Genomic DNA, 22,374 nt, shown 5'->3' with positions numbered 1-22,374 from the left:
CATTTCATCTCACGGCGTTCCAATTCCCGTTTTATTTTTAGTGCCAATCATCGTCAGAGAAGTGTGGGGTTATTGAGAGGATTTTTTCGTCTCCGGTTGACAGTCGCACTGATCCTATGGAGCTGTATGGATGCCGGCTGTTACTTGTAGTTGGGAGCTTTTCCGAGGCATTGTGATGTATTGTGTTTTTAATGACGCCAGGCCCTTCATGGTAGAGCGAGTTGAGGGAGATGATCAATTATCATCCTGCCTTGGAGCTAATTAAAGGCCTCATCTCCCGGCTCATCGCTCCACTCAGCACTAACCCAACTTCTCTCAAGGACACGCACCAAAAAAAAAAAAAAAGTGATGACGGGCAAACCTGTAAACAAAAGCAGTGGCGCGGAGCTGACAGGCTGCGGCAGTCCTTACGGAGTGCGCCTCGTCATCATCAGTATCTGTCAGTGCGCTGGGGAAACTGCTGTTCCAATCTAGCTTCGGCTCCCTGCAGGGCCTGGGGTCCCTTTGACTCGGTGATCCCACGAGCCAGATTATCCGTCTGTAGAAAGCTGCAGTTGGATCAGAAGCGCAGACACTTGTTGTGCCGCCAAAAGAGGCATCTGGGTTTTTTTTTTCCCCCCCTACATCTTCTCCCTGCACCGTTTTACAAGACCATGCTCAGCATTTCGACTGATTTATTCTGGAGGTGGAAAATCCATGTCAGATAACTGTGTTTGATCCTATATGGAGGTCTGTTTGCTTGTTTGGTCGTTAGCAGGATATCACAAAAATTAGTCTGCAGCCCTGTGGAACGTTAGACCTCGGGTCAAGCGTGAACTAATTAGTTTGCAGATCTCAACTTCTCCATGGGGCCAATTTTAGAGCAAAGTGCCTTTTTAAATATGGCATCCTTATGTGAGTCCTACAAACAAAATACCCTCTTACCCTTTACGAAACCCTGCAGGTAAAATATAGTAAAGACTGCATTTTTTAAGTTGTTTCATCTTTTTTACATGCTGTAAAAAAAAATCTAACCTACTGACGAGTTAAAGGTCCAGTGAGTAGGATTTTGTGGCATCTAGCCGATAGGTTGCAGTTCACGACCAACTGATCACCCCTCGTCTCACTGTGCCCTATTGTGGCAGCTAAAAAAGCCAGAGCCCCTCTCTCAGGCAAGTGTTTGTTTGTTACCGTAGAAACACGGCGGTGAAACTCGGCAGACTTTGTGGAAAACGACCTGCTTCATTTTGTAAAAATACAAAAATCCCATTGTAATGTTGTGAAAACACAGCTATTCTTAGTTTCAGGTCATTATGCCCAAACTAAAACATAATTATGAATATTATATTCCACTTCTACACGCTCAACCTTTTTTAAAAATATGAATATGAAGTAAAGAGGACAGTACAGGTGTGACCCATTTTAATCAGATCAACATTTCTCAGTAATTGTGGAGAGCGCGTCCAAGTTAAGCAAATGTGCCGTCATTAACTCCCAACATACGAGTTAAACTAATAATCAAGTTAACGACCTGAGCTCTAGCCATCTAGATAAATCAGGAACATGTTGCCGCCCGTCTTGGCGCCAAAGTTCAGACATGGACGCGATGCTTGAATGGAGGCTTTCGCTGAATGGATGTCAGTTTCCCTCCTTTTGTCTTGTGCATACTTCTGAGTCCGTTCACATGTGTAATGATCGGATTCGAGTCATGCATGTGAAAGGACTGAATTACGTCCTCGGCAGCCGCACCTTCCTCGCCACAGTCTGCAGCAGCGTGGGTAGATCAGGGCTTGTTCGGCTGGCCCGCGGATTTACAGCCCTCCGTAGAGCGTGGCTGAACTCGACTCGGCTTCATTCCCCAAACAACCTGAATATCTTCTTCGCTTGGCCTTTCACCCCGGCACTCCAGGCATCAACGGAGTTTTACAAAATGCATCCCGACCGGCCTTTTCACGCTCTCATCTCTGCCAGCGATAGGAGAAATGTCAAGCGCGGACGTCAATATCACCCGGGTCCGCGAGAGTGGTTTTCTTCGGGGAGCCAGAAAATTGGTGAAAAAAAACCCATCAGAGCCCATCATGTTTTGTTACAGCCGCCCCCTTTTAAGTGCAGTTCTCTACCTTTCTGAATCAGACGGAGGCTGGCGAGGTGGATAGCGGGCCCGACTGGATGTGAGAGTGGCGCAGGATGTGCCCTCCCTTGTTGCTCTGTGGCTACACAAACCTGTCAATTTGTGCTCTCCTGGCTGAGTAAATGTCACTGTGTTGGACATTTTCTTACTCATACTATTTAAGACTACTTTACACCTCCGGCATGTGTGAACAATAGCCTTAACGGTAATGAATTCAAGTAATTTTCCACTGCTGCGGCGGTGGTTAAAATAATCAACAGATTGGTTTGTGCATCACTCGGATGATGCAGCTGTTGTTTTTGTTAATCACGCTCTCGGTATAGTGACATATTTCTTACCGTCAGCGGTGGGCAGATTGTGACTCGCATCTTTTTTTTTTTTTAAGTGAGATGATTTATTTTGACAATGGTGATCAATTGTGTAAAATAAACCCAAGACAAGCGTGTTGCTATGGCTACCCCTGAGTCATGAAAGTACAGTCTAGACTGTGATGTTGTTGTCATGAAGTGCCAGGGCACGGTTTGCCAGATCTCTGACCCGCTCTTCTCTGAGGTGTCAAAGAATGCTGCGCATTTCCTGAACTATTCAAAGCATCCAAAGTGTTTTTCTCAATGTCGCCCCAAGGCTGGTTCGAGACTACAACATATTCAGTTTTAATCACCCGCTGCTCAGAACACAACACATTGCTCTTTTCATGCCAAACATCCCCCCCCCCTTTTTTTTCTTTTTCATTTTTAAGGATTTTTTTTAATGTTTCTGACAATAGAGCTCCTCGCAGACTCCTGTGACCTGAATAAGAATCCTGGAAGGGCACTTTGAAAAAGGAAGGAAGGAGCACAGAGACGAACAGCGCACATGTTTAAGCCCCGCCTCTGCAGGGCATGGATGAAGTCATCCTGTAGTGGAGGATACGCTGTAATGCTCATTCACTCACAAGCACTGTGAAAGGTTGACTTCTCTTCCAGATATTATTTTGATAAATTCACAAATCCTGTTACATTTACGTGACAGTACTTAAATCTGAAACTTAAATACAAAGTCCTCGTTAGGTTTTATATAAACCATCCGACCACATGTGCTTGAAGGATATAGGTCTTGGAAATGATGGCCTTTAGCCATTGTTTGCTTATTTTCTCCTTCCCCTCCATCTGGGAGCCTTCGTTCCAGCTTAAAGAGTCCCAACGGGGTCCGTTGTGTTTGTTGCTCAATTTGCTTTTTCTAGCTTCGCACCGGAACATCAGTCACATGATTCCACCAGGTCACAATTAGCCTGCAGACTATCGCTGCAGCGCCGGCCGCCGGGGAGTTGTAGACACATGGCTCTGTTTTGTTTAATGACAGTGTGTGTACGTGTGTGTGCGTGTGTATGCGCGCGCGCGAGTCTATAGAAATGGGAGTCCTGGTGGGCAGACGATCGTCACACTCCGATTAAAAGGAAACAAATTGAGCCCCTCGTCTGCATGCAGTCCACGACGCAGACTGGGAATCTGCATCATACATCGACTTTTCTTTTGCAAAATCAGTAGCTCTGCCCTCCCGTAGTAAAAAAACGATGCCGATTTCGGCGGTAATGAAAGGGTTGTTTCTGAATCAAAATACGGTATAGTGTAGACAACACACAACTGATTTGCCCATTTATCTCCTGCTTGTGAATGCAGGCTGCTGTTTTTGTGCCGCGCTGCAGGAGGCAGCCAGACTTCCGTCTTGAAAACAGAGCTGGCCTGTGATCTGAGTGCCCACCAGGAAGCCGAACACTTCCATTTCTTCTTTGGAGGAATCCAGTTTTTTTTTTCCCCCCCTTCCATTTCATTCTGTGAATGAGACCCGAGTCGACCAAATCTCTGTCAGATCATTGCCGCTTAGATCTCTGATTCAGCTCACATTTCACTGTCTTTTAAATGTCCACAGTTATAATTAGCCGTTCTTGTGATAGGGGACAGAAACAAAGCCGCTATCTGCAGTTGTTTGGTGGAAAAAATAAGGAATGGCTTGGTTGCTCCAGGATTAAGGAAGTGCTCCCTTCCTGACAGGAAGTGTTTACAACTTGGTGACATTCCCTTTTTAACTTGACAAGTCTGTGCTCGCCCCTCTGTGCAGGCTGGATATTGTGGCTGCCGCTCGCATGCTAAAATGTAACCAGGGTTAAGGTTTCGACATGAGCAGTCTGGATGTCGGAAATAGTTGACAAATGTTGACGGGCACATAGCTGTTGCATGCTCCACCGAGGGCGGACCGGTGATTGCCCCCCACCCCCCTCCTCCTGAGCCTCTGCAGCCTGCTTCTATCCAGCCCGGAGAGGTGGGAAGCCACGTAGCGATGGCAGCGCTGCGAGACTCCACCCCGCGCTCGCCCTTTTTGTCAGCGTAGGCGACGTGCAGGGACCTCAGTGCATCCTCGCCACAGGGAGGTTATCTGAGGCCACGGAGCTTCCAGCCTCAATCAAGACGTCCTCGCATCAAAATCTGTAGCTTTGTTTACAGCCTGACTGCGGCTTGTTTTTCTCTCCCCCCCCCCCCAACTCCGCTCCATAAATCAAAAGCCTCCGTCCCAGCGGATCTCCCCATGTTGTTTCATGAAGCCCTACTTTCATAATTGTGTCAGTTTTTTTTCTTTTTTTTCATCTTATAGGAGCTACGATAAACAATAGCATGTTTTTCAGCCTGTGCGCTCTGGTAGCAGCGTCACATGGGAGTGGACTGCGTGTCTGACAGTATGTGTCAGCACTTCTTCCCTTGTCGCACCCGAACCCCTCGCTCTCTCAAATTAAAAAAAAAACAAAAAACAAAAACAAATCAGTGTTTCCATAATAACTGTAACTCTGGTGACGAGGGGGATTGGCGTGCTCGTTCACACGGGCACGGGATTACCATATTTTTATAAAGAAATTCCTACATTCCGTTGTAGCACCTGAATTACCATCAGCGCTGCACCGCTAACTGTACGTAGCAGAAACACTGCCAATAAATCTATCGCAGGGGGACGGGGGACGGGGGGGGTGCAGAGGAAGGAAATTGGATTTTGTCGAGCGTGTCGTCAAGTACTCTATCTTGAATATCTGTCGCATATTAACAGCACCTTCACAGGGGTGAGACCCACGGCCTCCTCCCCCTTTTTACTCCACCGGCGGCCTTAAGTGGCTGTGTGGAGTGCGTTTCAGCGGGAGAGGTCCTCGGGGACAAGTTGGGGTGCGTTTTTGTGCTCCAGCGCCTTGGGTGCTGAAAGTAGCACGCAGCCATTCATCAGGAGGCGAGGGGATTTATTGAAAAGTAAGGTTACACGTTTAGCGACTGAGAACTGTGGAAGACACCAGGTCGATTTGTTCAAGTACAGATGAGCAGGGTGTCTAGTTTTCTCCAGTTGAGCCTCTTCATATCTGCTCAGACAGTGTATTGATTGCTGAAGAGATCATTAAGCAGCTCGTGTGGATTGAAGGTACGGTAGTTGTGACCTTTGACCTTTTTAGGATACAGGAAATGTTTGTCTTTCAGGTAAAATTTCAGCATTAAAAGTTCTGTGCAGTTGTTTGTTTCAGAAACCAAGAGTGATCGCTACTTATTGGAATTGAACTGTTATACAAAGTAAGCTTCGGTTTAATGCGCGCATAAGCAACGTACAGCGCATCATTTCATTTTGGTTGTCGTGTGGTATAACTACACTTCAGTATGATATTAGCGTTCTGTGTCTGAGGGATAAACGGGCATTCTTGGATGCTACAATGTACTCTTAACGGCTATTAAAGGAGGACAAATAACATCTGCCGATAGTATGTGATACCGTTCTGTTCAACCACATATTGGTGTTTAAAAGTTGTGGGAGAAGGAGGAACAAATAACTCCTCCGGGGCTTGGAGGCAAAAGATTCTCCGGAGGATGTCAACGAAAATATGATGTAAATTCTACTTACAGCCGCACGCGGTCTCCTTTCTCGCCGTGATGCTGTCATGGCGATATAAGACATCTTTAATGAATTGTAGGCGTTTATTTGCACTTATATGAAGATTGTTGATTATTGTTAGACATGGTATGTTTCCAGCTGTATGGCAAGAACGACAACTGTTATAACAGCAAATAGAAAAGGCACTCTAAGGAACTCTCAGGAAAATGTGTTGGAGTCCTTTGGGACCTTCATTTGTACAGACGGGGTACTGATAATGAACACTAGACGTGCTGCTTCAGCGTTGACTGAGACCGAGCCCCCTCCCTCATATGTGGACATATAGATACATACCTCATTTGCGAGTGCATATGTGCATGAATAACTGTATTCGTACAGTATACTGAGCTATAGGTGCCATAAAAGCCTCAAAATGCATTGATGCACATCCTCTCAGTGGTGATGCGGGGACTATCCAGGTGCGCATTATGCGTTTTTTTAAAAAATTTTTTATGCCCCTTCCCAATCAAAGGTGTTTCTGAATCCCCCATTTCATGCATTGCCGATGTTTATCCCGCTGAAGTGTGGCGCATGCTGTCACGGTGCTGCTGCTGCATCTGGAAGCATTCCCGCTGCAAACCATGATCAACAACAGGGCTAAATCAGTTGTTGCCAAAAGAACCGGCTTCACCCCGGCTGACGTGCAAAAAAAGCCGCCCCACATGGGTAAGAGTGCAGAGATCTGAAGAACCAACATTTAATGTGGTATAAATCCTAAATGGGTGTGTGTGTGTGTGTGTTGTGTGTGTGTGTGTGTGTGTGTGTGTGTGTGTGTGTGTGTGTGTGTGCGTATAATAAATAAGTCTGCAGCCAGAAGTGAGGCGTTCTTTGAACAGCGCAGATGTCGCTGAAGGAGACACATGTTTAACTGATGGCTGAGCACATTGATGTGTAAAGGGGGGGAATGGTAAATCTAATCCTCAAAACATATAGGAAAGTATACGTAACGTATGAACATATGAACCTGGCAGTGGTTTGAGGCAGAGCGGTTGGAGAGGAGGACGGACGGGATGTGTTTTCACAAGCCGTGCGTCTGTTTCCACTGATCATCAGAACACGCGTGTTTCTGAGGGGGTGTGTGCTCGTGTGTGAAGTCTCTATTTGTTGTATTAATTCACAAGAATGAGCGCGCTTACTAAAACTGAATCACGGCGCTCGACTGATTCTCCAATTAGATTAAAAGCAAAGCAAAATGAACATACCTGGGAAGAAACAGAACCTCTGTCGTTCAAAGTGGAGCGCTCCCCCGTCGGTGCGCGGACCGCATCAGCTTGTGACTGATTGTGTGAAGGCGTCTTTACGGCAAATGTAGTAATTTGATTTAGCTACCTTTGCAGACTCCTAAGTAGGCCTTTAGCGGAGGCGCATTACTCTCCCGAGCTCACAGAGAGGCAGCATTAGGAAGCATTTCAATAAAGATTCTTTAATGTCGGGCCTGTATGGTGGGAAATGTGCACCCCCCCCAACACACACACACCATCTCTTCTTTAGAGGTGAAGCCAGTTTTTCTCCGTCAGGCTAATCTGTTTGGGAGATACAGAAACCCAGCAGGGCTCAGTCCTCACAAGCATCCTTCCATGAATTGTAACCAGATTTGCGCTCGCTTCTTAGAAAACACAAAAGTATCTTATTGATAGTAACTGCATTATGTCCACCGAGGAGCTGTGATCAGTTTTGCTTAAATAAATTGCCTTGAGTTGAGTGTTTGCTCGCCTCTATGTTCTTTTCTAGAAATCTGCGGCCAAGTTATCTCAGGACGACTGCGCAGTGCACACACCGCATGTGTTTACAGGCAAAGATAAGGTGGAGGAGCTGTCGGCAGAGGCACTTCAGTGGCGCACGGTTTGCTGAGGTCGGCTTTTACATGAACATTTGAACATTTTTCCATCCATCAGGAGTAAACATACTTTATGCACGGCGGCTCTCTTCCGTCGAAAAGACATAAAAGAAAAGCGTCCCCTCGTTTGTCACTCCCCCTCCTCTTTAAATGGCCTTCAGTCCTCACAATGGCGCCGTTTTCTTTCTTTTGTTTCACCGAAGAACAAAAGAGCCGTGGCAGCAAAAACCAAAAGAAACAAAAAGCCTTTTGAAAATGCCTTAATGCAATCGAGCCGCTAAGCACTGAGTTGTATTAGGTTATCAGTGGCTGAAATCCCTCGTGGCGTGAGACATAAATCACATCCGTCAGTCCTCCCTCTTTCTCCAGCCTGCTGACTTTTCTGGCGGTCTCGGGGGGGCTTCAACCTTGACGCATTCAATCCTTACCAGATCGGCCGTGACATTAATATCATATTCCTGTCGTCACTCGTTCAGCAGGATCTCTTTTTCCTTTGTGAGTGTCTAAAGGTGTTTATCTGGTCATCACCTGGCGCAATCATTAGTCTGCTCTGACATGGCATTTGCCTCTGGTTGTTGATGGCTCTAAAATGCCAACACTTATCTCGCTCCAAATCTGAAAAAAAAAAAAAAAAAAAAAAGAGTTGCAGCAGCCTATTTTCTCACTATTATAACCAAATTTCCAGCCATGCTCAGATTTCAACTAATGCAATCTCTCTGAAATTTTGATTCCGTCGCTCCTGATTATTTGATGATCCAGCCGAACGCAATCACTCTCCATTTAGAGTGCAGGAGGAGAACGGCAGCCCATATTTTCTCACCTCTAATGGAACATCGGGACCCGATCGAAATGTAATCCCGCAACCTCCAGCATCGTCGAACATTGAGCCAAAGTGGCAGGTGCCTGTTATAGTCTCCCTCCCTCGCTAATGTTCCCCCTCTGTTCCCGCTGATTTGAAGTCAGCTTCATCGCCCGAGAGCCGCAGTGCATTTCAAGAAGTCTGCTGCGAGCTGCCAGCGCTCTGGCAGGTGTACAACACGGCCAACCTGGGATCTGAGCTGAAAAATGAAAGTAATTGAGTGAGTTCTCTCTCTATGCGGTAGACCCGTAAAGGGCCCAGCCGCCGCGGGGACATGGCCTAAGCCTGATGTGAGATTCATACAGGGCTTACGGCGCGCAGCTTAGCAAGGACCTGATATATCGAGGCAGTGCAGTCTTGTGCTGAGGGGGAATTTTGCTTTCATGACAAGTGTGGCTTGGCTGCGGTCCTGACACACCCTGGCACGCCACAAGGCAGATGGTGAGTCCCCAGGCGACGCCGCTGCTCTCTCGCACCCCTCTCCTCACAACCCCAGGCTCCTCCTGCTGTCGAGTAGTCATTAGTGCAGTGGGACAGGAAGGACACATTGGAACAATTTGTAAATATTAACCACCTCCTCCTCCTCCTCCTCCTCCCACCCCGAACATGAGCTCGGCTGCAATGGCTGCGCGATGGCGCCTTATGGACGTTGTTGATCTAAATAGTCGATGGTTCAAATCCCCAGATGCCCCAGGGAAGGATCTGCGTAGGCTGCAAATGAACAACATTGTTGTGTGCTGATGGACGACACTAGAATACTGCAGACGTACACATCACTGCTTTGCAAAGGTATGAATCTGGCTCACTGGGTGCAGCTCAAAGTGACGAATGCAGCTCAGAAATTCCCCCCCTCGACAAAAATGAAACTTCCTAAACAAACAACTGCCATTAGTCATCTGCATTACAGCAATAATGTCGAGCTGTGTCGTAATACATTTCGCCACTTCATCATGCCGTGACTAACGTCTTTTCATTTCGTTTTCACTCGAAGGTATTGTCAGGCTGGGTTTCAGCTTAGAATGAGCTTCTGATGAGAAAAGAAACGTCGACTGTCCCGGCTGACAGGAAGGAGAACACGAGCCAGGTGCTGAAAAAAGCTTTTACTGCCCGACTCGAAGCTAAATATACACATGCCTGTAAAATGTAAATGTTTTTTTTTTTTGTTTGGTAGTGTAAGCTGTTTGATGACAAGCCTTTGCAACCTTCTTTAAGTGTATCTGGGCACGGGGCTGTAATTAAGATGTTCACAGTGTTCAACAGCCCCAAACTGTGTTGCTTAAATCAAACAAACAGCATTTAAAGTGAGTCAACTCGACTGTAGACGCTCTCTAATGTGTTCAAATTGCATCTTGTATTGGCTTGTTTTTTCGAAAGTGAACATCTGTATTTAAAGTCATTAAAAAAGGGGTATTACAAAATACTGGCCCCGGCCTCTGCAGAATGTTAAAACAGCAGAACAACCGAGAGCCACTTGTGACTGATTGCTGATCCCTGTTTTGCTTTCTGAGTACCAGCAGGCTCATTAAACTTTGATTTACCCTGAATTTGATTGTTTGGGACAGCAAAAAGACAAATACATTAGAGCTCAAGTGAAGTGTTTTACCTCCTCTGCCCTGTAGTACCATGTTGCTTTGGATATTACCAAACCAAAATGTCAAAGCCATAAATATAAACAACATGTGGACAGCAAGGCTGTTGCATATCAGGCCCACACTAAAGGCCAAGCAGAGTATTTGTGTCTGAGTCTCGAATCCAAGCTATTTATTTTTAATTTTTTTGCGTCCGTGATTGAATTAATCCCCCGAGATCACTCCGTCTGACGCTATCAGAAGTTTTCATCGCGCGACCCCGCCCTTTTATTTGTCCCCGATTATGTCAACAGGAAAGGCGAAAGATGATGTCATGCATTTGGAGCGGCTCCACTCACATAACTCAATAACTGATTGCCTTTATTTCCTGAAACATGCCCAAACATCCGTTGGCTTACGAAGGTGCACGAATGCGAGTGGTGCGGTGGGTAGAACTTTAAGGTGTGAGCTCTGGTGGGGGGGGAACGTATAAGCTCCTGCTGTCATGTTAAGCTGTTGGAGGGAACGTAAGATGCAGCATTTTTGGATTGTTCCATCACAGTTGCGGTGCTTCGGCTCTCAAACCTCGAGCCACTCTGCTACAGCGCACCGCAGTCCAACGGGCACTGGCCTCCGTCCCTCCCATTTAGGTGATTCACATGTTTTTTTAGCGAGGGTGATTTATTCTTAGGTTTGGGCTGTGTTTGCAGTGACTGTATCTGAGGTGGCTTTGGCGCACGCTGTGATTACTGATGGGCTGAGTTTCCATGCAACAAGGTGCGAGATGGTAATGACACCGTGGCTGTATAATGCATCATTTGCAGAGAGTTTTTTTTTTAGGGGGGGGGGGGGGTCCTCTGGGGGCCACGAAGATGTAGCTCATCTGAATCGCTGAATTTTGATTACATTTGCGAGTGAAATATGTATATTTGTTCGGCACAGGAAAACAAACCGGGACGATGTTTGTATTGGATTTTTCCCCCGGCTTGAATTCACAGAAGCAAAACATTCGAGGAACCCGTAATTATGCCGTGGCAGAAAAAAAAAGAGAAAGCTATTTTTCCCAAAACAGATGGAGAGGGAATATTGAAGAAGTCGGATTTAACACACAGTAGCTGCCATGAAACACATCCGTGGTTCTTACTTCCCCTGCTTTCATTGCTAATCCGCGTATAGTGAAGATGATCAGGCGGAATATACCTGCAGCGTTTCTTTGTCGCTAAGCAGCTTACGAGTGATCCCTCGTAAACTTTCTCCCCTTTGACACGCAAACTTTTCTTTATTCTCGTCTTTTCGAGCGTCTCTGACGGACTTAAACGACACTTGACCTCGATCGCTACCGTAAAAATGTCGGTGCTTTCCCAGCCGAAGAGAAATCCCAGAGCTGGAAGGGTATATCTGTACATTTTACTTGCTTCCCTGAGGCTTGGCAGGTGTGTGTGTGTGTGTGTGTGTGTGTGTGTGTGTGTGTGTGTGTGTGTGTCTGTGGCACTCTCACGGGTGGCCTGCCTGTGCACTTAGCTTCTGGGAAGCGTGCTCCCTCTGTGGCAAAGAACGGACAGTGGTTGTTTCTCAAGGAAAAAAAAGCTGGCTAGGTGGAGGCGCTGCATGGCGGGCATGAGGCTCGGCCCACCTCCAGCCTGCCGCGCCCGGCCCCGTCCAGCAGATGAGTGATGAGCTTGTTTATAATGAGAACCAAATCCCTTCCTGCTACACATGACTCACAGGGGTGTAGTGCCGCTCGTGGACGTGTTTACATGCTCCCTTAGGTGTATGCCCGAGCGTCGGCTTACTTGTTTGAAACCCTTCGCCTAAAAACATTACAGAACATGCGGCGCCCACTGATTGGCAGGACTATACTCGACTGAGAGAAAAGTCAATTTTTCTAACAGCTGGCTCAAAACCCCTGCAGTCACACCCCCCCTCATTAGATCCAGTGTCCAAGAGGAGCGACGGCTCACATGGGAGTTTATTCCCTTTCAAATGGAAGATATTTACTTTTGAAGCGGCGTTCCCTGGCAGGCGAATCAGACGTTTCGAGAAAACAAATATCCCCCCAAGGCACCGTAGACGCGGACTGCTCCTCCGCTCCCTAAAGGTTTCAGCTGTATTTCTGGGTCTCGGGACGTCCACCTAATTGCCATCTACTGCGCAAAATACTCAGCAAAAGAGCAAGACTGCAATTAGCCGTGGCTCACTGCCAGCTCGGCATAAATCTGCCAAATTGTTTCTCTTAAGAAAGTTGAGCAGTTGTGGTCTTCCTTTCCTCTACTTTTTGAAATGTAGGCCTGTCACCGGGCTATCGTATAATTAGGCAGACCAGGCAGTAGCAGGGAGCGTGCTGCAAGGCTGAAAGCTGAGGCATTGTGGTGGTGTGCCCAGGCATACAGAGGTGTGTGGGGGGGTTATTTATGTGTTTCTCCCCTTTATCTCTCCGGCCGGCCTCGGCGGATATCGTCCCCGGCCCTGTCCTGGGCCGCCGCAGTATCTGTCACACAACTCTCCCGACACCTAACCCGTGTCGCAGTGTTCAGCAGAGCAGCAAAATGAATTCTCCCCTCTTTTGCTATTTCACTTCTTTCCCTCTCTTCCTCCATCTCACCTTTTTCCTTGTTTTTTTTTTTCTTGTCCCCCCCCCCCCCCCCCCCCCCCGCAGCTCATTATCCTTGAAGACTACGCGGACCCCTTTGATGCAGAGAAGGCTGGTGGCGGCAGCGGCGGCAGCAGCGGCGGCGGCGGCACTCAGACCAACACGGAGAAAGTGACGACCGAGAACGACGGCTACATGGAGCCGTACGAGGCCCAGAAGATGATGGCAGGTAAATCAAGACTTTCTCACTCGGCTACCTCTGCCCACCTTCACACTGTGATTAATTGACGGGTTAAGTGACAAATAATTGATTTGTGTCTCTGCTATGACTGCGCTCTGGCAGATTATTAATCAGTATGCAGTGTGATTTGGCCATATGTTACCAAGCTGGGGAATTAATGAAAGGAGCCTCGCGTGGCCCCCGACGCCGCTCCGCATGACAGGTGCAGCGGAGCAAAAAAAACACGACCTGCGTGTCACGAAAGATGTCAAAACATTTCTCAAAAAAGCGCTGACTTTGACCCCCCCCTCAGAAGTCGCACGAGCCCATACGTGATTAAACAAACACACACACAGCTCAGAGGTATAGGAGCGATAAACTTTTGTGCATGTGGAAACGTCCACTCGCTGGGATTTCCAGGAAGGCTGTTTTTCCTTTCCGTTTTTTTTTTTTTTTAATGTGACAACAATAGCCGTGTGCTCGCATAAGAATTCGGCCGAACCACATTCTCCGCACGGCTTTGTCACAGCGCACATTCATTCTGTGGCTAAGGGCGCACAGCGATGACAAAGAACAAAGAATGTGCGGAGAGAGAGAGAGAGAGAGAGAGAGAGAGAAGAGACATGATGAAAAATGTGGAGAAAAACAAAACATGTGGCAGCTGTTTTCCTCTCCGAACAGACCTTAGTACCTAAGGAAGGAATGTCACAGAAAAATGTTTGTGTGAGTGTCAGACCTCAAACGGATGTTTTTGAGACTCAGCGGAGATATCAGCGCCGAGGCCCTGATATGACTCTGACAGTCATATCATCTACAATACACCGACACCTCTCACCCTCCTGCACACACTGTACTCCTGCAAACACACTCTCACTCACTCCCCATTTGCTCCCACAAAGGCAGGACGTGAACGTCTCAGTCCCTCCTCAGCAATTTTCTTTTTAATGGGCCCCCAGACAATCTCTTGTTTTCATCTGTCTTACTGGTTTGACCTCTGGCCCAGTCGTTGCCTCAGCCGAGTACAAAAACTCAAGATTTATCGGCTCTCTCAGGTGGAGGAAGCTCTAAAGAAAAAAAAAAGAAGAAATACAACAACAGCAACCCGAGCACGGCTTTTTGCGGCATCACTCGAGTCTTGAACTAATTCCAAGTTTTTTTCTGCGCTCTTTAAACTCGACCCGACACAGTTCCCCGTTCGGCTGTATCGACAAACCATGTTTGTCTGATGAAGTCTTTGCCGTTTTTGGTTGCTCTCGTCTTTACAAACCTGGAGTGGTGTTGTTTTCAGGCTCCGCGCTTTTTACCCATCATATCTATTGATTGCCGGTTCTTTGTTTTCCCCTCTGCTGTTTTGACTGAGCTGGCAGGGCGTTTGTTTTTGAACAGAGCTGTTAGTGGATCTCTCTGGCTCTGCTGTCATCCTTTTAATATTCAGAGTGATCCCGTGGATTCATTCCATTGGGCGGCTGATTTCGCGCGCATTAAATAATGCACATTGCTCAAACATGCAGCACAAAAAGACATCAATTAAGGAGGAGGAATTCAACAAATATTAGATTTTCTTAAAAAATCATGCAGAATAATTCCATCTAGTCAGGAAAAAGTAACTCGGACTGGCCATGTTGGATAAGTAATCATACTTAAAGCTCCCAAAATACATAATAATGATTGTGGAAACTCTAACTGCAACAAAAACAAAAGTTTGCCTTTCACTAGTTCATTATTGGAACCACATTTCCATATAAAATGCTCCTATTCAGCAACACTTTGCTCCAAACCTGCACCGCTGCACACCTGCACCAGCTGGATGCTGCCCAGTTCAGCCCCACCGGTGCAGATGTGGGTTAAGTGTCTTGCCCGAGGGGTACCTCAGCGATGTAACGATTGGTCAGGCGGTTGCACTCTCGTTTTCTCTCGCTCTCTGCGCAAGGCCAGATGCCTGCATCACCGCATCAGCACACTGACGGTGGATATAGAGTAATTGCGGTGTCTCTCATTCCGACAGCATATCGGCCTGGCAGAACTGTGCACTCAGATTTTAGCTGGCTTCAAAAAAAGGAGAGAGAGGATCTGTTGAATGGGCCGCTGCACCGAAGCAAAGAAAGGACCATGTGAAGCTGGAGGCTTGCATCTCCCTCTCTCTCCTTCTGTCACTAGTGCTCGCTCTCATCTTCTTTGCCTTTCACTCTCCAGGCGAGGCACCGATTTCTTTTTTTCTTAGTCGACCCGCACTGTTAACAACACTTGAGTTTTTTTCTTCAGCCCCGCAGACTGTTTGTTGTAGAGGAGCTGCAGCTCGAACAGCCTCCTCCTCTTCTCAGCACTCGCGTCGTTCACAGATGGGTGCAGATGGACACAAAAGCCCCGAACATGACAACACGACAGAAAACTTTGCTATTTATGGCTGTCGGAGCGAGCTTTCTAATTTACCACCAGCCAAATGTTTGTCATCTATAAAAAAAACGGCTCTTCCTCCATAAAACGGGGCTCAACTGCCTCGACTTGTAAAAATGCAAAGGTGTGGAACGGTTTCTTATAAAAAGTGTTTCCAATTAATCTTAAGAAGCAGAGTGTTATAGATAAATCAGTCCTTTTTCTTCACAGGCGATCTTTAGGTTTCAGGTTTCGGCGCAAGATTTACTTTGAGCTGCTGTTGGCTTGAATCTCAAAGACAAACACACACACACACACACACACACACACACACACACACACACACACACTGTTACTGTGCCGATTTTTAATTCCCCGATCAATCACAGTAATTTAATACTCGGTATCTGCTGATACTGATATTCATAATTTCCTACATGCGAGGCCTTGATATCATTCTTGGCCATCATCTTGGGACGCTCCCATCTGTGACTCATATTTCCATGTTTTTCCGACACATGCAGAAACACTCGCATGTTGTAACCTCTTTCACACCGGCCACCTCAGATTAGTATCTTTTGTGTTGAGTAATCGCTTGTGGTTTTGTGCTGCACTTAACAGAGATTATGAGGGTGATCAGACAGTAGGTGCTCTGTAAGGCAATCGTGTGACTAAGCTGTTCCATGTAGGATCCCATGGATTGAAAAAGAGTCTCCGTAACAATCTCATTTGCATGAGGTGCCCATGGCGAGTACCCGGAGGAAATTGTAGGAGTGGAGCTTGTAAAAAAAAAAAATCATTTAGCAAGTTGTGTATATGTGTGTATATTCCGAGCATCTTTTAAAGCCCAGCTTACAGTGCTTTACGGTAAATCCTGGTTTTTCTGACATCATGAGACAAATCACTTCCTGTGTGATGAAGCTGAACATGTTGTGTGTAAATGTAAAGATTTTATTTCCAACCCTAAATGTTAACTTGCAGATTTTTTACAATGACTCTGTCAAACTGTATGCGTGCGCTCACATGCTGATTAGAAGAGGGTTTCCACACTTCTCCCCTCTCTCATTAGCATTTTTTGAGCCATTGCAACCTCATGAGATGAACAACCTGATTGATTTATATGCTTTACTTACTGCTGTACTCATCTGCTAGGGATCGAGTGTTTTTTCAGGGCCGATACAGATACCAGCTGTAATAAATCAAGTAGACCGATACCCGAAATTGGAACCAATAAACATCTTGGCATCCAATGAAGAGATTTAACCAAATTCAAGGTTTCATTTTCTGCTTCTCTCTACTACGTTTATTTAATAACTCTAGTTACTAGTTACTTTGCAGATTTGTGTTATTCAGTGTTGACTGGCTGCTGGCTTGTGATGTGATGTGTCAGAGAGAGCTGTAGGCGAGTCATTGATCGAGCCCACAGAGCCATCACTACAGACAGAAGACGGATGCTCCATCAGAGCAGAAATGGCTAGTTTTCAAATCAGCGTATGTTCTCAGCAATCGCACTCAGAAATCCCGATACTAATAATCAGAAAGATGCCAAATATTCTCCAGGCTGATCATCAGTCCTATCCCTATCGTCTTCAAGTCACAGGAATACTTTTTTCTATAAAGATCCAACAAAAAAAAAACAGAGCGTCTAGTCACCAACCAGCGCCTGTCCACAAGAGAGGAAATGAATTTCAATGCACACCGCTTCGCTGAAGTGCACCTGCTTTGTGTTCCAAGTAGCACTTCCTCCATTGTTTTTTCACTCCCACAACTTGAATTTAATTAGCTCGAAAAATACTCGAAGAACCAAAATGAGATTGCTGCACGAACGCATCGGACCTGAGGCCCCCTACTCCAATTAACCACGCTGCATCAGAAAGCGTCATTAAAACTGAATAATAAGTTCATTCAACTGGTTTTATATTTTTTTATTTTTTTGAGTGTAAAGTTAAACTCTGTGAAAACCGGATGTGCTGTTTAAAGACACAATTATAATCCCTTAATTACACAACATTCACACCTTGAACACAAACACGCACACTCGACCACACAGTGGGAGGTGTGGCGCGCAGCGACCCGAGGGCCAAAAGTGCCACAGCCGTTTACATAACACAGCGTGCGCTCCTGCTGTCTGCGAGCGCGTGTTTGTTGGCACGCGCGCCGTCGCGTACGTGTACGCGACTTTGTGTGTGCGCGTGAGCTGGTCTGGCTGGTGTGTGTGTGTGTGTGTGTGTGTGTGTGTGTGTGTGTGTGTGTGTGTGCTCCGTGCCTTCCTCTCCCGAGAGCCATCCTTAGCAACGTTGAGCCGGTTGATTTATGGGCCTGCTGGAGGGGCATGTCACGACTTCCTTAACCTGAAAAGCCGGCCCCACCCCCCCAGAAGCTCCTCCGAAGTGGCTGCCGGGGGCCGAGGCTCGCCGCACCGCCTGCAGTTATGTGAAGACATGTGCGCAGCCACTCCGTCTTTCCCGCGTCTCCTGCGCCTCCAGAGTGCCTCGAATGTTTGTCATGTCCGCACGCGTCAGCTATTACATGTGCTATCTTTGTATCCGTGTAAGCAAGTGGAACGCATGCGTGTGAGCCCGGGAGAGGGGAGTTTATTACCCTCCTTCGTTGTCAGCTGGTGTTCCGGCATGTAGAGCTGCTGTATCGAAAGGTGTGTATCTCGTACGTGGGTGTGCGTATTTTTTTGAATGCGTGCGAGCTCGGGACAGATTTCGCACTCAAACACAACCTTCTTTCTCTACCTTGTCGTCTCTTTCGCACATGTAAATACACACAGATATGTTCGCAGCAACCCTTACAAATACACACACACACACACACACACACCTCCTCAGCTGTCAGCGGGGGCCATTCCCTGCATACCTCAACGCAAGCAGCAGCACCTAATCACCAGAGGAGCTGTCGGAAGAGCGGCTCGTATCAACTTCTGCGACGTTACTAGATCTCCTCCACTCGTCTGTGCGCCCTCGTACATTGTTGTAGCTGTTGAGACTTGTTACACTCGGAGGTACAAAAGGCTGGGCTGATACTGCGGGGCAACCTGCGTCAAGCTATTTCTCAATGAACACACACACACACACACACTGATCGTCACACTCCCCCGTCAGACGGCCATGTGAGTTTTCCCACAGTGCAGAGGAGGCCTGTTGTGCAAACAGCCTGCATGATTGAGCTCTCCCGAACAAACACAGTCCAGTCCGATCCACTCGGCCTTCTCCTCAAGCCATAGCTGGGCCAACGGTGTGCGTGTCTGTGTGTGTGTGTGTGTGTGTGTGTGTGTTTGTTGGAAGCGTGTGTGAATGTGTCAACGGGGGAATCAGACAGAAATAACCCCTCCGGTGTGAAATATTTTAAACCAGAGGTGAATTTATTACACGGCGTGTCAAAGTTGTAACCTCAATTTGTCTCCTCATCCCATCTCTCAGGTCATGCTCAGTCATTTAGCGGCAGGAGAGTTGTGCAACAGGGCCAGAACGCCTGCGGGGGAAAAAAAACCCCTGATGTTTTCCATAATGGTTGACTCACGGTAGATGGGTGTACGCTGTTTCCCCCCCCCCCCTCTCTCTCCCCCTCCCCCTCTCTGAGAAATGTGCTGGGAAATGTCTCCCGGCACTGGCACCTCCTGCACTGCGCTCCCAATGATGTGGAGACTAGCATCCAGTGCCAAGGAGATGAGTCATTAGCAACAGAGTTGATTATTTCAATTACTCATGATAGTGTGCTGCTAAGCCCCCTGTTGGCTCTGCAGTATAAATGCCAGAGACATTACCAGTTTGGCATAGGCAGGAGTGGGTGAGAGAAACGTGTTCGGCGGTGGGGTGGGGGGGAAGGAGAAAAAGGGAAAGTGGTAACGCGAGTCCAAAAGAGAGAGTGGGAAGACGAAACACGAGAGAGAGCAACCCAGACGCAAAACGGAGAGGTAAAGAGATTGACTGGAAGGCAGAGACGGTGGGGACAAATTCATATCACAGCACCCCTGGGTCACTTTACGGAGACAATTTAAGGGAAAAAGAATGGAGACATGGTGTGCGGAACGGTTTCCATCTCCTCCCCCACTCGGCCGCAGGAGTGAACATTCACCCGAGGCGATGGCAGGTACATGTGGCGGCACATTTCTTGGCCTGTAACTCTGCTTTTATTGCCCCGAGCTGCAACACGAGGAGCATCCGGAGCGTGCACTGATGGTGGCACCTCTCAAACTGGAATTCTGGTTTTGAGCGAGTTTGGAAATCTGTGCCTCTTTTTTTTTTTTTTTTTTGTGAGAATTGTCGAATTGCGGTTCAGTGTTTTGTCGGTTTAGCACACGAGGATTCTGCAGCTATCCTCTATTTGCTGGTTCTGTTTACCGTCTCGTCTGCCTCGCTGCGTTTGAAGGATGGCTTAAGAATTACCTCAGCAAACACATTCATGCATTACCCCAGCTGATTATAGGCAGCTATAAATAAGCACGCACTGCAAGGCCACTAGCTGAGAACTGGACAGGGAAGTGAATAATTAACACCCTCCTCCTCCTCCTCCTCCTCCTTCCTCTCACACCACACAACAACTACTGTTTAAGAGGTTTTTGGGCCATACAATCAGCTCGCCGCTGCTGTTTTTTACCAGTAATTAAAAACTGTGGAAATGACTCCACCTTTGACAAGATGTTTTTTTCTTTATTGTTATGAACCGCCTACAGACGGCAACCTCGTGACATTTACGCAGCTTATTTAAGATGCTTAAATTAGAATAAATATCTTGTGAAAACGAGTAAATAAATACGATCAAAGTCACAGAGTTAGAATGAAATGGAAAAGGTAGAAGTGTTATTCTGCCGTTACAGCAAGGCGCCAACAAGTCATGACAGACTCGGTGAGGATAAAGACCTGGGAGCAGTTTCCATGTAAGAGTCACTGCGTTGAACAGGAAGTTTTCTTAGTGAGGTCATCGAGGGCACCGACACACACACAGCGTTTGAATGACTTGAGTTCCCAGCATCCACAAAACCAACAGACACGACCAAGGATTGACTGTAAAACTTGAAATCGCATCGAAAATGGATTTAAAAAACCCCCATAAACCTAAAGAAATATCATTTATCAGCTCGAGGACAAACAGTGGAGATGTTGAGCTGCAAAACGATCAGGCTATAGTCTAACTGTAAGATCCATATTTATTTCACGAGCTCGGGCTGTGTTCAAGATTCTTCGATATTTTGAGAGCGCTGATTTTTTTTAAGTTTACTGAGGAGAGTGATGATCCATGTCAAGACCCCCCCAAAAAAAGTGGTGGAAACACATTCGGGCTCTGCTGCGGCGGCTTTATGACCACATGACCCCGCAGCACAGCGGGTTGATAATGATGATGTTGAGCTAGTGGAGGTTTTGTTTTCTGAACCCAAGCCTCCTCTCAGGTCCAAAAAAACATGGCCTAGTTCTACTTAGTTTCTAAAAAGAAATGTCCTCTTCACTACAGGGTGTCCACTTATTTAACAGAAACCAGTCCACTGTTCCAGCCCGCTCCCTGACTAGTCATTACGCCCGTGCCCTGCTCAGCGGTTGCCAGATTTTGTCAGAAGCGAGCTACCCACTTGTCACATCTACATGATCCCATGAGGAATGACTGACAGTTATTACGCGCCGATCTGACAGGGCGGTACTGAGTGATGCAGAACCAGAGCTCCTCGGCGCCAGAGCCGGAGTCAGGTGGCCCTTTTTTTTTCTTTTTTTTCTTTCCTCAAAATCTTTTTTTAAGCTCGGCGCTGTTGCCGGAGCCGTGTTATTGTAACGCTTAAAATGGTGTCGTCGACAAAACGCACAGTGTAATGAGAGCAGAGCAAAAAGACGCAGTTTCGACCCTAATTTATTATTATATATGTTGAGATGTTGGGGTTCAGGTGTAGCCTGATATCTTGTTCACTGTTCGTCCTTTTCAAAATAAGAGACAGAAACAGTACGAGCTAGTAAATTAAACAATCAGGCTAAATTTCATGATACAATTAAACGTTTTTCCTTGGAGTTCCTTTCGTGGAGCTCTCAGATTCTCTCTGCTCTCCACCAAATTCAGTGTGAGAGCAAAATCTAGCACGGAGGACGTTTAACGCTGAAGTTGTGAAGCAACAGCGGTGCTAAATAATTAGCTTGAAAAAAAAAAAGAGAGAAAGAAGCTCATTCTGTAAACGAGCGCAGTTTTCCTGTTTCCCCCTGGTTATAACAAGCGACACGGCAACAAATCTCACCTCATTAACCGTTTTGTGGGACGAACTGAAAACCAGTGAAGCGGTTTCAAAGAACTGTGTGAAGGCTTTGTGCGATTGTTGTACCGTGCCGCACCAATATCCACTTCACAGAAAATAGCTGTGCGTCGAGTGTGATGCTCAGTGGCCAGAACGAGAAGATTGAGGTTGTGCTGAGCTGTGTGATTCATCTATTGTGCCGACAAACTGAACATATGCTCATTTTCCTGGACGCACAGGCGGTTCGAAAAATAGTTTGGTGCAATTCCTTGACTTTGACACCGACGCGCTGTCCAAAGGGTCGTGGCTGTGTGTGTGCTGATGTGTGTTTGGCCTGCCGGATAATGGCCAGCAGAGGGTTATTGGGCGACGCTGAGGGTTGGAAGGTGTGGGAGAGCAGGAAGACAGACGATTTATTGTTAAATGAGAAGTCTCCAGCTCCGGCGTGATGACCTCTTCCCCCCTCATTTGATGAATCCCACCCCGCGCCGAAGCGCCGGCAACTCGGTTGTCGATAAATCTGACATTTCCACTGGAGGTTGACACGTTGTGGTTAGAGCTGCTGCGCTACTTGTCATGTTATTCAGCTATTTATATTTTGCCCAATGTATTCATCTTGAATGTGCACAATCATGCAGAGCTGTTTTCGATATATTCCTGCCATAGT

The 22,374-nt window shown here is 46.9% G+C and overlaps 1 protein-coding gene across 4 annotated transcripts in view; it reads left to right on the top strand.

Annotated features, from left to right (window-relative positions):
• Nucleotides 1-22,374, top strand: part of shf (Src homology 2 domain containing F) — a 105,750-nt gene that overhangs the window by 4,620 nt on the left and 78,756 nt on the right. For all 4 annotated transcript variants that reach the window (XM_030414359.1, XM_030414360.1, XM_030414358.1 and 1 more), the window contains exon 2: nucleotides 12,964-13,126. In XM_030414359.1, the coding sequence (XP_030270219.1) occupies nucleotides 12,964-13,126 (163 nt within the window). The remainder of the gene's footprint in view (nucleotides 1-12,963; nucleotides 13,127-22,374) is intronic.

This window comes from Sparus aurata, chromosome 4 (assembly GCF_900880675.1).
Source record: "Sparus aurata chromosome 4, fSpaAur1.1, whole genome shotgun sequence".
Classification (NCBI taxonomy): domain Eukaryota; kingdom Metazoa; phylum Chordata; class Actinopteri; order Spariformes; family Sparidae; genus Sparus; species Sparus aurata.
The sequence above is the reverse complement of the archived record's forward strand: the minus strand, read 5'-3'. Positions and strand labels throughout refer to the sequence as shown.